We start from the raw sequence: 15,471 nt of genomic DNA on the forward strand, positions 1-15,471 counted from the left end.
AGACCGACAGACAGACAGACAGACGGACGGACGGACGGACAGACAGTCAGACAGACAGACAGACAGACAACAAAGTGATCCTATAAGGGTTCCTGGCTGGCTGGCTTGACTGGCTGGCTGACTGGCTGGCTTTCGCAGGGGGATGCGTAAACGCATTTCCCAGCGATAAAAAAGAGCTCATCGTCCACAGTGGAACATGCTAACCACTAGACCGACGTCAGTCGTCCACATACCGACTTTGCGACCAGCAAAAGGCATCTGACCTACAAAAACTAAATGGCACTGCAATCAGTTTTAAGCTTACGAAAACCTCTTAATAATCGCAATCGCAACTGGGTCGTGGCCTCAACCTAAAATAAGTTGCGTTTCACTCTTAACCCGTATATTTAACCCATAATCGAGCTCCCAATTACCTAGTAGAATGGTATAAACGATCTAAGATAGAATAATGTATATCAGTGTCAGATAGGATAAAATAAAGGTCACGGTAAAAAGGGACTGTTGGCCTCTTTTACCTCCAGATAATAATACTCCGTGTCATTCAGTGGGTGATGGCGTATCTCAGATAATTTACTTATGCCATCAATTTATAAGAAACTAGCTGACCCGAACCGGCTTCGCTCGGGTGGAATTTAGAAATCACTGAACGACTCTGAGCTTTCTAATGAGGCCCATATTATGTCATCACTGGCTATATGTTCTGTTCGAAGACTTTGCATGATACATTCTCAGAACAGCCGCTCTAGTAACTGTTTAGTTAAATATCTGTGTACTAACCCGTAGCCAAGAGTAACTTGTGACAAGCATTAATATTGTCCGTAATTGGATAAACTGTTTGCTCCAACCGCCTTTAGGAGCTTAGCTTCAAGCCAAAACTATTTCTGTTGTACATAACAATATGGATGAATATAGCTTGAATATGTTTTGTGATTAATTTATATAAAACCATTTTGCGCTGGAAGCCAGGTTAATTTAAGTAAATTTTAATTATCTTTGGTTAAATTACCTACTTATTACTATAATTTTGTTTTCGTAACTGTATTCGTATACGGTGTCTACGTCGTAGACGCTCTACAACAAAATCTACATCATGATGATAAACCCGTCACCGGCCCACTACTGAGAACGGGTCTCCTCACAGAATGAGAAAGAGCTTAGGCTATAGTCTGCTACACTGTCCCAGTGAAGTAATTTTTAGCATGGGTATCAATAGTTAAAGATCTGCAGAGTGACACAGGCTACTTTTTATCCCGGAAAATCAAAAAGTTCCCACGGCATATTTTATAAACCCAAATCAACGCGGACGAAGTCGCGGGCATCACCTAGTAGAACCTAAATATATACGTGTGAAGTCGTAGGCATCAACTAGCATAATAATCTGTTAGGGCTTTAGGATAAAATATGTTTCGACTTTTAAAAATAAATAAAAAAATAAAATAAAATTTCTTTAATTCAGACCGTGGTCCATATGGTGTTAGTAAATAGTAGTAATATTTAAAGACTTAAAACTATGTTAGTACGTATAACTTACATGTAATTTAAAAATAAAAAGCTTAATTTAAATATTTGCCGGTACGCACTGAGGCACTGGGTACATACACATGTGTATGTACCCAGTGCCGCAATATGCGGCAGTCAGGCTTTTCACTAACAACCCTCAGTATGGCGTTGGTGCTCCCTCTCACTCTGCGCATCAGCGATGCCACTCGTTTGCGCATGACTGAATAAAAGTCATCCGTGTACGCGTACGCAAACATAGCCGATGCACTACAGTGTCGGGGGAGCCCCAACATCACCCTGAAGGCGTTATTGTATTGCACTCGGAGCGCATTGTAGGTCTTCTGTGTATAGTTGACCCACAGGCCGCACGTGTATAATGTCTGGCAGAATGCTTTAAAAAGTGTTATTTTAACATCTAAAGTACAACGAGCGAACCTGCGAGCCAACATATTACATCGGACCGCAATAGCTCTCCTTTCTCTCTCCATGTCATAGTCGTCCTTCAAATCCTCAGTTACAATATGACCAAGGTATTTGAAGTGCGACACCCTCCGAAGTTCTACCCCCTCCAGCGTCACTGGCGGTACATGAGCTGGTTTCTGTGACCCTACTCTAAATACCAGGAGCTCGCTCTTCTTTACGTTATACTGAAGGCCGTGCTCCTGGGCATATCTCTCACAGATTGCCAGCAGCTTCCGAAGAGCACTCACTGATGGGCTCAACAGCACCATGTCGTCTGCGTAACTGATGCTGTTCACACAGTGGCCATCAATCGAACAGCCGACACCGGTACTGCTGAGCTCTGTAATAAGCTGGTTTATGTATAGATTGAAGAGCGCTGGCGATGTTAATCCCCCCTGTCGCACACCGCTCTTCAATCCATACTCATCAGAGAGCACATTTCCCCATTTGACCTGGTTAATCTGATGATCATACCAATATTTGAAGATATTTATCACTTCCTGTGGCACTCCGGCGTCGGTTAATTTGGCCCACAGGATGTCATATCTAACCAGGTCAAATGCCTTCGAGAGGTCGAGAAAGGCAGCATACACAGGTGTACTCCTATCTGTATAGTATCTGACGGTATGTTTGAGCGACAAAATTGCACAATCCGTCGATACACCCGGCCTAAAACCAAATTGTGCATCGTGAATTAGGATATGTTCCTTGAGTTGTCGCTCTAACAAACCGTCAAAAACCTTCGCTGCAACCGTTGCCAATGAGATCGGTCGATAATTACTTTTATCTGTTATGTCACCCGTTTTGTTTTTAATTATCGGTACGACCACCGTTCTCATTAGCTCGGCTGGTAGATAGGAGTGCCTGATACATATAGTGAAGAGCAGTGCCAGGAGCCTCGGGAGATGCGGCCCAGCATGCACAAGGTGCTCCACACTTAGACCATCATGTCCGGGTGACTTACCTCTCTTCATCCCCTTTAATATTTCACAGACATTATTCGTTGTGATACGAGAAGGCACACTAGACACGATGCCCCCGCTGTCTGTAGCACCCCGTACAGGCCGCGACGATAACTGAACCTGAAAATGGTCCTTAAAAAGGTTCGCTATCTCCTTCGGCTCCTTAGCACTCTCGACGCTCACTGGCAACCCCGTCTTCGGACTTAACTTCTTAGTTTCTTTCCAGAAACCTCTAAAGTCTTTATTCTGATGTTTCGAGGCTATAATATTCAATTTAATTTGTACTTGGTTATCCTGACAATATTTTAATTTTTGCTTAAAATATTGTCTGGATTTCCACATTTCCTCGTAAATTGTACCTTGTCTCGGTTTACCGAACCACACCCAATTAAGGAATTTTTGTCTGGCGTCCCAGTGAGCGCCGCGTACATGTTTATTCCACCCTAATATGCATCGCCTACCTTTACTCTTCCGCGCCAACTGGCAATCACTGTGCTTATGACTATATGAAGCCGCCTCCATTAAGCTACTAACTATACTTTTATATAAGTTATCTATGACAGACCTATGCTCTAAACTACAATTATCACATATATTATCGCAGCATTGACTAAGTTCTTGTGGAAACTCTATTTGTTTGAGCGATTCATTACACCGTCTATTATAGGTTTCAATTTGGCTCGGCGTCCGTTCTCCCCATATAACTTTATTCATCGGAGCGCACGGCATATCTATCTTAGGCTTGACCGTCGAGAAATTGCACTGGATCTCAAGCGGGAAATGGTCGGACCAAAACACGTCATAAAGGACGTTTATTGATGTTATTGAGCGCCACGCTGCCTCAGTTACTAAACAGTGATCAAGCCAACGACGGCAGCCGTGCGCCTCGCTGACAAAAGTGTAGGTGCCTGAACTTTCCCCTAACTTCTGCATATCCGCACATATCCAATTTTGATCATAGCAGAAATTAATCATTTCTTTGCCAAAAAGTTCCCCTGGGTGCGAGTTAAAATCACCCAAAACAAATACAGACTCGACATTACTATTTTCAACTATTGCTGCTATTTCACTCAAACAGTTAACGTACTCTAATAAGTTGTCAGACAGGTCTATAGGCATATATACGCAACATACCAACATTTGCCGACCCGACGCACACATTTTTATCGCTGAAATGTTGTGAACTTTTGTTTGTAGTAAGATAATGATGGTAACTATGTATTTTCGTCAACTTACTAATAAGGCGTGTATTGAATAAAATTATTTTTTTTAAATAAAAGGAAAAGGTGACTGACGGACTGACTGACTGACTGATCTATTAACGCACACGCACATCTCAAACTACTGGACAGATCGGGCTGAAATTTGGCATTCAGATAGCTATTATGACGTAGGCATCCGCTAAGAAAGGATTTTTGAAAATTCAACCCCTAAGGGGGTGAAATAGGGGTTTGAAATTTTGTAGTCCACGCGGATGAAGTCTCTACCACAAGCTAGTTACAATAAAATTTGCTGAAGGAAAAATTCAGGTATTTGACAATGTGATTCAAATTGGTACATCTCTTTTAATCTTAAACCCTCTAAGACCAACAGTAAATAATAATGAGCATCAATACAAAGGGGTCTGATAGACCCAACCCTTACGAAGGGGTCTGATAGACCCAACCGACAACCAACCAATTCGACAAGAGCAATCTTTTCGAGCGCCTGAAGTTTGACCAATTTTTCACGATCCGTTTTAAATCTACACGTACGTAACCCACGTTACGGTGAAAACAAAACAACAAAAAATACCGGTCAAATGTGAGTCCAACTCACACACAAAGGGTTCCGTACTATCGTACAAGAAATAACACTTGTTTAAGTAACTAGAAATTCACCGTTTTCGGATTTTAATTTGTCCCAGTGCTACAAGACATTGCTACCTGCCACATGATTCTAGGTAAATATGAAGTACCCTGTAGGTTTTTGTCAGGCACAACAGACAGAGACAACAAATTTATCCTATGAGACTTCTTTTTATCTTTTGACATACTGAAGGAACCCTAAAAAACCCCAAAAACACTTTTTTGCACATCTTCATCGCAATTTATTTCCCTTGGCTTAGGGACTCGATTTATTTCTTGACGAATAGCCTGGTCGCAGGTGTGTACTGCGCCTAACTCTGCTAAAACGATATTGTTATTTTAAACTCTACTCGCAATATAAACAAGGTTTCTTTCAGCTTGTTTCAACATTTGTAAGGTATGAAACAACTTGATGTAGGGCGAATGACACAAGTATGTGGGTATAGGGTGAAGGCGAAAATGGCGGTGATTTTATTTTGTTGGTAAACGTTGCTACGTGGGTCAAATGTATCAAAAGACATTTTTCGCTAAACATTTTCGTGCCTGCAAAGATTCCGTGAAAAGGTATGACATAGTAATAATATTTCTAATAAAAATGAAACTTTACCTGAACGGAAATCGTATCGTACATGTTACTTTGTGTGAAATCAATATTGTATAATGTACGTAACTGTATGCAGTGGCGTGCAGCTCATAGAGGCATAAATGCACTGCTTACCCTCATTGTAATAAATCAATGCTTATTTTTCATTTTAACCTGCCGTAAAATAAGTTCATACCTAAATGCATACCCTGGCTTGAACTCCTGTGCACGCCACTGACTGTATGTACAACATACAAGGTGTTAGATCATTTCATAGGAAATCATCAATATGGTAGGTACAGATAATTTTCAAAATATCCCAGCAAGCTGAGATTAAGCTGTGTGTGAGCTGTGAAGATGTACCAAAAGAAATTGAGCCTCGTAGCGTTATACCCGTGGGAAATATGAGGACTTAAAGAATTTGTTAGTTAAGTCCTATGTGACAACCCTGCAAACAGCTGACCGCAGAAACGAACCCTTAAAAAACTTCTGTTAATGAGAAGGACCGTTTGAACGTTTCTCAGCAGAGAGATCAAAAAAATGTAAAGGCACTAACTATTACCTAATAATTGGTTTTACATACCTTATTTGGCTGGTTAAATGATTTTTCAAACACTCTGTATGCATTACCATAAAACGGTAAAATTTGGAAGCTAAGGTCAAACATTTCTACTGGACAATATTTAATAACATCTTATTGTAAAAAATGTTTCTGCAAAAAAGAATCTTGAATCTTGATAAAAACAAATGTCATTTATACTTTAAATGTAATAAAATTTTACGACAAGATTCACGATGCGTTCAAATTCAAAACGAAAAAGTAAAGTACGGTCCAGACAATAAATGTGCGTAAATGTTCACACTTGCGACACGACTCAAGACAAAAAAATCGCCAGCCAATGACGGACAAAACTAACTACTATTTTCTTCGACGCTTCTCTTTCTCTCATCATCCCGTCATGATGGTACCCGTCAAGTCTGAGAATATGTCCCAGATTACTGACCTTTCTGCGTTTGATGGTCAAAATTAGGTCTCTATTTTTCGTTGTTTCGCTGTTTCTTGTTTCTTAATAAGACAAGAAACTTGGCTCTATTTACAAGCAACAAAAGTCAATAGTTCGATCTCCAGTGTACGACACTCGACAGGCGCCGGAGTCGTGCAACTGATCTCAATAAAATCATCGACTCCGGAGCCATCAGGAGCACATGTCGGGAACAGCCTCCGAATCTTTCAGCCGTTATCTTTATTCGGGGCTGAGCTTCTTTTAGCTAAGTGGTCGTCAAGATATAGACGTATAGCGACCTTCATATAAGGACTTATGCTAGCGACTTCGTCCGCGTGGACTACACAAATTTCAAACCCCTATTTCACCCCCTTAGGGGTTGAATTTTCAAAAATCCTTTCTTAGCGGATGCCTACGTCATAATAGCTATCTGCATGCCACATTTCAGCCCGATCCGTCCTGTAGTTTGAGTTGTGCGTTGATAGATCAGTCAGTCAGTCGACATGCAAATAAAACATCTGACTGACACTAGAAGTCAACGATCATTGCGTAAGTAGGCCACTCGGAGTCAGCGCCACGTCGTAGGTGGGGTGCATTGACCCGAGTTTTGCACGCATTGTGGGTTTGAAAAATACTAATTCACTAAAACTACAAAATTCTTTGATGAATAATTTTTTTTTTAAATAATATTATTCTTATAACTTGTAACATAGTATAGTGAGGCGGGTCGGTGCTCGTGGAATTTATGGCGGTTACCTACGCACTGTGGGGATTTATGTCGCGGCCCGTCGCCGGCACTCTCAACTTACAGTTTTTGTGATAAACCGCCTGATTGAGGACCCCCGCCCCCCGCCCCCCGACCCCCGACCCCCGACCCCCTCCGAGCGAGGCCTGCGAATAACAGCCCCCGCATCATACCCCAATGTCGACCTGTATAATTTCAACAATCGTCACTCGCTCTATATTTGTGAAAGAGCAATAAGTTTCTGGAATGGACATTGTATTTATTGGTGGAAACTAATCCCCACGTAATCCGCTTAAAGCATCATAAAAAACAACCAGTTCTTCCTCCTACATCAATGAGTTCAATATAGAGTGTATAAGAGTGAAGTGTATAAGAAACCCTGATAGCCTATTGATTAACAGTTAAAACGCCCGCCTCCTATCTGGGACGTCAGGGGTTCAATTCCGGACCTCTAACGTTTTAGAGCTATACAAACAAACTATACAAACTATTCAAACAAACTATTCAAACACCAGTTACGGTAAAATGTATAAGGCTCATCAGACATTGTTTCTACCAATAGGCTACTTGACAATTTTTTTAAGTTGGTCTTAAATGGTTAATATTTGTCCTATTATATCAAAAAAATTAACACTATATTTTTTTGCGCCCTAAAAACCGTAAAACTTTAATTTAAAAAAATATTTTTCTTAGACAGGTGAAAACACTGTCGGCCATGTTTGGCCGATAGATTATCTGTGCTCTGACGTCATGCATTTGTAAACAACAGCATAACCACAGAGTACATTATATATACTGAGCATAACCTACCAAAGTTTAATAAACATGACTTCTATACTAGTTTACATGAAAAATATAGTAATTATCGTTATTGCATCATCCGAGAATGTAAAAAACGCATCGATAAAGACCACAGGAAAGTTGTGGATTAGAGTGCCCAGTGAAATAAATATACGTAACACGCAAAGACTTGCTTAAAGGGATCCTATATGACTAACGACTTCAACCCAAATTTATTTTTGCAAAGATCACTTTGTTGTAAGTCTTACTTAATAACTTATTCAATTTATAAAGAGAAAACGATATTTTTTACGTTTACTATGAGTTTTTAGAAATATATAAAAACTAGCTTATGCTCGTGACTTCGCCCGCGTGGACTTCATAAATTTCAAACCTCCATTTAACCCACTCAGAGGTGGAATTTCAAAAAATCCTTTCCTAGTGGATACCTTCTCTTTACCTACAAAGAACACACTCACCAAATTTCATGTATCTAGGCCCAGCTGTTTAGATGTTTAGGCTGTGCGTTGATATATAAGTTAGTCAGGACTCTAAATTTTATATATATGGATACTACGTTAGTCCCCGCGTGACATAGGAATGACATTTCTTTGTTTACATATTTAATGACGTCACATCATGGCTGACAGCGTTTTCTGCGTTTCAAATAAAAATAAAAATTGTATTTTTTTAAATTGGATTTATATATCCATCCTGCGTTTTTAATAATTGTTATTGATATATTTCGTTGTTTTAAGCAAAATACTATATAAATAATCATTTATTGGACGAAATTAGATATGAGTCAAGTAGCCTATTGTACCTGCATTTTATTGAATAAATAAATAAATAATTCATTCATTCATTCATTCATTCATTCATTCATTCATACGTGCGTTTTAAGAAATTAAATATCCCATTGCCAGATACTTCCGTATATTATTTCTTTCATCTTCTAATTAAGTGAAAAACGTAAAAAACGACTGGGAAAGAGCTTTAAATATATTTTCCATAAAAACAGTCTAAAGTTAACCCAAAAACCTCCAAACCAAAGTCGTCCTCTGTAAGTCAGGACGCTCGGTCCCCAAATGTGAAAGCTTTTACCCTATTAACCTATTAAAAATGAAAGCTCGCTTATCCCAATTCCGTGTTTTAACTCTCTCCGTTACAGAATGTCGCTACAAAGAGACTGTGTGATGTATTGTCATGAATATTTCATGTCGGACGCTCGGCTTCAATATTTAAAACTAGTCGCTTAGTTTCAGAGCTAAAATTATTGTAAGGGAACCTTTGAGGGCACCAGATCTGATATCAACTTAATTTTAAAGGTTCTGTATCTCCAGCAAAAAGGAACCCTATAGGTTTTTGCATGGATATCCATGCTAAAGCTAACAACAAGCTAACTAACGTCACAGTCGGAGTAACACGGCGACTATGGTATCATGCGTTTTGGATATTTGTAGAACACATTAAAAAAGTGAATTCTTTAAAATCTAAAGATATAAAAGGCAAAGGTGACTGACTGACTGACTGACTGATCTATCAACGCACAGCCCAAACTATTGGACGGATCGGGTTGAAATTTGGCATGCAGATAGCTATTGAATAAGCATAAGCTAGTGAATTATAAAATTCATTACATAATTTTATAAACTGAAACATTTTTGTTTGTTGCTAATACTATCTTGTTTGTACACTTTTAGATTTTTTCTCGTTTTGTGTAAAACACCGTATTGCAAAGTTTATGAAAGTACTTACTTACTTTTTATCCCGGAAAATCAAAAAGTTCCCACGGGATTTTTAGAAACCTACATCCAGGCTTACATAATTGAAAATATCAGGGAGTACTATATAAATCAAGTATGTTCGACATGACAAACTTGAATCCTTGAGAATGAATAAAAATGAGAAGTAGCGTCGCCATCCGCATCCGCCGCGAGTTAACTGGAGCGAGTTTTTTTAATTAAACATCAACGCATCTGATGCCTCTCCGCCTCTCCGCCTCTGCCCCTCTACATCGAGCATCGCCCGCGTAGAGATGTAACTATCGTACGGAAAAATATCGATATTTCATTTATTTATTTATTTATTTATTTTATATCTAATTAGAACGGCAGTGCCACTTACACTAACTAGATGATTAATAATAAATTTAAATACAAATAAAGGTACAAGAAAAAAGACATAAAATACAAAACGATAAAAGATCAAAGAATTTTGAAAATTTATATTATGAACAACTATATACCACCGCTATACCTATACCAACCATATTATACGAGCTATGCGTGTACTTGCTAAGCACAGACCCTAAATTTAGTTCAGAGAAAGACAACAGCAGGTCGATTTCGTAAAACCTGCATCAATCATTATCAGTTATCACAATCTCAGTTGTTGTGATTGGCTGATTTTTGTTGCAACAATACATTGTAGCCAATAGTGAGCGAGCGTCAACAAATCAGAGGTGATTGCGATATCATTCTTATGCAATCGAGGCCCAGCGCAGCATTGAAAACCCCCCCCCCCCCCCCCCCCCCCCAATATCACGGACACCAAACGAGTCACAGAGAGCCGCTGGATTGGATCCAGGCGATGCAAGACAGTAGCGTGTGGAAGTCCCGACAAGAATGTGTTCAGTTGAGGACGTCTGTCGGTTAATGATGTTAATGATCACATACCATCGTTTACAAAACATCACATTGCATAATTCTAACTAGAAATTATACTGTCATCATAATAATTTATACCAAAGAAACGATTGTTTTGAACGGTAGGCCAAACATTTAGCTTCAAATCGAAGTCAAACATAAAAACATCAATGTAACATTAGCTATGGGCATCCCTACGAAGTACGAGCGGCTGCATTCGATAAAATTCTACGTTTTTATTTTAAATCATACTGCGGATATCTTAAATTAATTTAAATAGAATTTTTTTATGCATTCGTTCGCAGATTTTGAATAATGCAAAATGGCGGACAAGTTTTATAAAATGATAAAATTATGATAGAGGTGGAGAATTTTGTAAAACGCCGAGGACGTATTTATTCATAACCGCATTGAGATATTAGAAAGTTTTTAAAATAAAATTAAAACTAATATTTTTAAATTGTATATTTTTGTACGCTCTAAAAGCTTCATAATTTTGTTCGGATGTTTGTTGTGTAGAATTTTATAGTATTTTCTTTGTTTAAGTGCTAACTAACTTCCCGCACCGGTTCCGCCAGGGGGGAATTTCTGAATGCCTCTTTAGTTTGAGTTTTTACCTACAATCTCTAGTTTCTAGGCCCAACAGTAAACTTTGCATTTATTATGTTAACCGGTTTGTCCAAATTAAAACTTTGTGGAGTTGTTCTTGAAACGTTTGCGCTAATGTTTTTTATTATTCTTTCTCGATTTGGAAACAGGGAAGCTTTTTCAATTTCCCATTCAGCTAAAATTAGATATAACGTATACCTACTCGATTTTTAACATTGACATTTTCAATATATTCCCTAAAATTGAGGAGATTTTATTAGCTGGCAGCCTTTGTTCTACAACTACGCCCCCTGTCAAAGTCATTGAAGTGCCAAAAGAGCCTTGTCGTACTGTGCCTTTGTGTTATCCGCTGCGGTAGGAAGGATGTAAAAATAAATAAATAATTTTATTTTTCAGTTTCATAGAGGTAGAAACTTTTAATATCACTTGAACAATTTTCGCTGGTTGGTTCAGTAACCTAGTTACAACTAGTGCCGGGTCTCATGCATAAATCAGTTCAGTGAACCCCCCCCCCCCCCCCCCCCCCCCACCCCCCACCCCCCGGGGTTAGCGGCGCGATAACTACACTGTAATGTTGTTATGAGTTCATGTAACACTCGCACTGAGTTCCAACTCTGATTGAAAACATAAACTTGTGACTTAGACAACACCCACGGTTCACACTTTTGTTATAAAATTCAAGAATTATCAAAAAATAAATAAAAACATATTTTCCTTCGATTGGAAAGTTTACAAAATTAAAATCAATTTTCTTCTATGCGCATAAAACGAAAAACTTATTTACCTACTGATTGACAGACTGATCTATATTTTACAGCTCAAACTACCGGACGGATTGGGCTGAGGCATGCAGATAGCTATTTATGTCGTAGATATCCGCTAAGAAAGGATTTTGAAAGTTTAACCTCTAAGGGGGTGCAATAGAGGTTTGCGAGTTATAAGTTAAGATTTGAACTTTGAGTCAAAAAATGTAGCAAATTCCAAAATATGATTACAAAGTCAATGTGGCTTAAAACTCAGCGCATGATGACAGGCTCAAAGATTTAGAGGCTTCGCAGCCAGAGCGGCGGAAGGAGGCAGATAGCTGGGGCTTGCGGAGTTTTCACGTTTCAACATTTCAGTTATGGAGCTTAGCTGCGGACATTTTTCAGCGCAAATCCTGCTTACCTATCTACTTATTTTTATGTACAAAATATTTATCATACACTTACCTACTTGAAACTTGTATAAAAACTAGCTCATCCCGCGACTGCATAAATTTCAAACAGCCCCTTAGGGGTTGAATTTTCAAAAAATCCTTTCTTTAGCGGCAATGCCTTTGAGCCTCAATAGCTCAACGGGTAATGGAGTGGACTGAAAACCGGAAGGTCGACGGTTCAAACCCCGCCCGTTGCACTATTGTCGTACCTACTCCTAGCACAAGCTTGACGCTTAGTTGGAGAGGAAAGGGGTATATTAGTCACTTAACATGGCTAATATTCTTTAAAAAAAAAATGACTTCTATGTATATTTAGCGGATGTCTACGTCATAATAGCTTGTTTTGATTTAGTTTTCAATATTTGCTAACAAAACCTATCGCAGCGACCCGAAATGAATCAACCAAGTTTTATTTTCCACAAAGTTTCGCGGTAAATATATGAGATCGATCGATTATTGCCCATTGGAATAATTTCAGTAACTTCCCCATTAGTCGGCGAAGTTGCTGAGCCAGTGGGAATGCTCTTTATGCTCGTAAATGTGATTTTAAAAGCTCGCTTTTTCAATCTATTGGACATTTTCCAATTCGATTTTCTTTCAGTTTAAAACGTAGTATTAGCAGGTTTTAAGTTAAGAGCGGTGGTAGACTAGTAGTTAAGACAACGGCCTCCTATTGGGGGGTCAAAGGTTCGATCCCGGGCTTCTTCGACCCATAATTTTTCGGAGCTACATACTACCTACGCTTTAGGCAATTACACTTGGTTGAAAAAAAACATCGCGAGACAACCTGCATGCCTGAGAGTTCTTCATAATGTTATCAAAGGTGTGTGAAGTCTGTCAATCCATACTTGGCCAGCGTGGTAGACTACGCAGTGAGCCGTCAGCCGGCAATGGGGTGATCATGATGACGATAAATAAGGTTTTCACATGGGTTCATACCTACTCTTATGTGATTAAATAATTCACGTCATACTTCAGTGGCGACGGAAAACATCGTGAGGAAACCTGCAGCCTGAGAGTTCTTCATAATGTTATCAAAGGTGTGAAGTCTGCCAATCCGTACTTGACCAGAGTGGCAGACTATGGCCTTCTCATTCTGAGAGGAGCCGCCGGCGATAAGTTGATCATGATGATGATGATAAGATTTTCATATGACGTAGGTACTCTCATACCCTATTATCCTTGTATTGCACAAATAAACGAAACAACACGTATAACAATTTGCAGAGCATTGTATTCAGCTTCCAAGTAAGTAAAGGGTTGACGCAAACATAATTCTAAAGCAAATATCCCCGAGAGAGAGAGAGAGATTAGTAATCTCATCCCAACTCGTTGCTTATTTGTGTTTTATTTGAGACCAGTACGTAGGCTTAGTACAAGATCTTGTATCTCATCTACGTTCATAGAATTCGAGACTTGAAATACTGCAGCTGTAAAGTAAAATTGACTTTAATTGCCTTGTTTTAGCTCATGCTTACCCAATTAAGGTGCTTAGCTAAGTAAGCTAAGTTTCCTTCCTTCTCGCACATTCTACTGCTTTCAATGATTGTAAGAATCAGTACACTTTTAACAAATGTGGCTCAGCCGAGTCCTAAAGGATAAAATAACGTTCATTTTAGACATATTTTTATCATAATATACCTAGTTTTTATAGAGAAAATGAGAATGAGAAATACTGAATATTTTTTCGAAGTTTTTCTCTACGATTGCTACTGATATTACAATAAAAATATGACCGTTATTTTATTGTTTAGATCCATGTTTAGAGCCATATTTGTTAGAAGTGTACTGATTATTCCACAATCATTGAAAATGTTAGAATGTGCGATAGAGAAGGAAACTCTAACCACAGCGCCTTAAAATCAGTGCTTCTGATTTTTTGACTCTAACAGCCGTACTCAGAGTCGCTTAATCGTTACTTAAGTTTAGTCAAAACGAGACAGAGCTATATCTCTCACATAATTGTGTCTCGTTTTAACTCAATCTTAAGTAACGATTAGCGACTCTGAGTGCGGCTGTATATCAAGGACTTTTAGGTTTATTTTACATTGACGCTATTAGGTTTTGACTTTAAATTTCTATCAACGTTGGTAAGATGTACAATCTCATACTAAGCACACAGCTCGACTTTGCATGTTTTCGGCTCGCTGCGTTTTAAACTGGGTCATGTATCGCATTACAACAATAAAACTACAGCTGAATTACACAAAAATAGACTTTATGACATACTGATAGAGATGGGAGGAAGTGCAAAAAGTCATTTTATATGAGACGTAGATTTTGAAAGGTGTATAAGATGCTGAGTCACATATTCCAGAATGAGTTGCTTCGCAGTTGGGGACTACTACGAGACCTCTACAAAATACCTACCCAGTTATTTTCACAAGTGGTATTGTTCTTTACAAGAACAAAGTAAAAGTACAGTACTAGTGCAACTTAAACAACACAAGAACAAAGTGTCTTCCAATAGAAACTCTTAACTATAAACTATGATAAGTTAATGGACCGATTCTTAGGCTTATAACTTTGGTTAATATTACTTATTAGCTTCACTCAGACTAGATTGTAATGTTAGTAGAGTAGGTACCTACCTACTGCCAACACTTTACGATCAAGAAAAAAAAGAGTGGTATTCTATGAGATGTTAATTTATGTATAAGGCTTAGCAAAAGATTTACTAAAAGGGAAATGTCCAGTCGACAAAGGGATGTGAAAGTGTGTTTGTTTGTTGTGAGAAAGCTCACGGAATTTTTAAAACACGTAAATGTAGATAAAAAAAGTTGCTGGCATCATGTAGGTACTTGGTACAGGGAGTTTGATCCTGTGGATGGACATAGATCATATTTTTATATCCCGGAAAATCAAAAAGTTGCCACTACATTTTTAGAAACCTAAATCCACGTTCGTGGGGATTATTTAGTTGAAAATGTTATAATGTTATGAAACCTAATTACGGCGGCCGATAGTACCGCCCCGGATGTCACATAACCGCCTACGCAGCTCGGGGCGGATGTATTATTAGATTTGGGCGAAATCATCCCGCCTTATTCTCCTGTAGCTTCTATATCGCGTCGCTATCTTGTTTGATAATGAAATGTGTCTACGTTGTGTGTTAGCCTTGTTTCATTAGTGT

General features: G+C 38.7%; 1 protein-coding gene across 1 annotated transcript; it reads right to left on the minus strand.

Moving 5' to 3' along the window:
* Positions 1 to 1,478: 1,478 nt before the first annotated feature.
* LOC138403665 (uncharacterized) lies at positions 1,479 to 4,063 on the minus strand. The gene has a single exon (XM_069505031.1). The coding sequence runs from the start codon at positions 4,041 to 4,043 to the stop codon at positions 1,554 to 1,556; it is 2,490 nt and encodes an 829-aa protein (XP_069361132.1). The 5' UTR covers positions 4,044 to 4,063; the 3' UTR covers positions 1,479 to 1,553.
* Between the last annotated feature and the right edge of the window lie 11,408 nt (positions 4,064 to 15,471).

Source organism: Maniola hyperantus, chromosome 19, assembly GCF_902806685.2.
Source record: "Maniola hyperantus chromosome 19, iAphHyp1.2, whole genome shotgun sequence".
In the NCBI taxonomy this organism is placed as follows: domain Eukaryota; kingdom Metazoa; phylum Arthropoda; class Insecta; order Lepidoptera; family Nymphalidae; genus Maniola; species Maniola hyperantus.

Coding starts and splice junctions, on each gene's coding strand:
- LOC138403665 (XM_069505031.1), bottom strand. CDS start 4,043: ATGCCTATAGACCTGTCTGACAACTTATTAGAGTACGTTAACTGTTTG.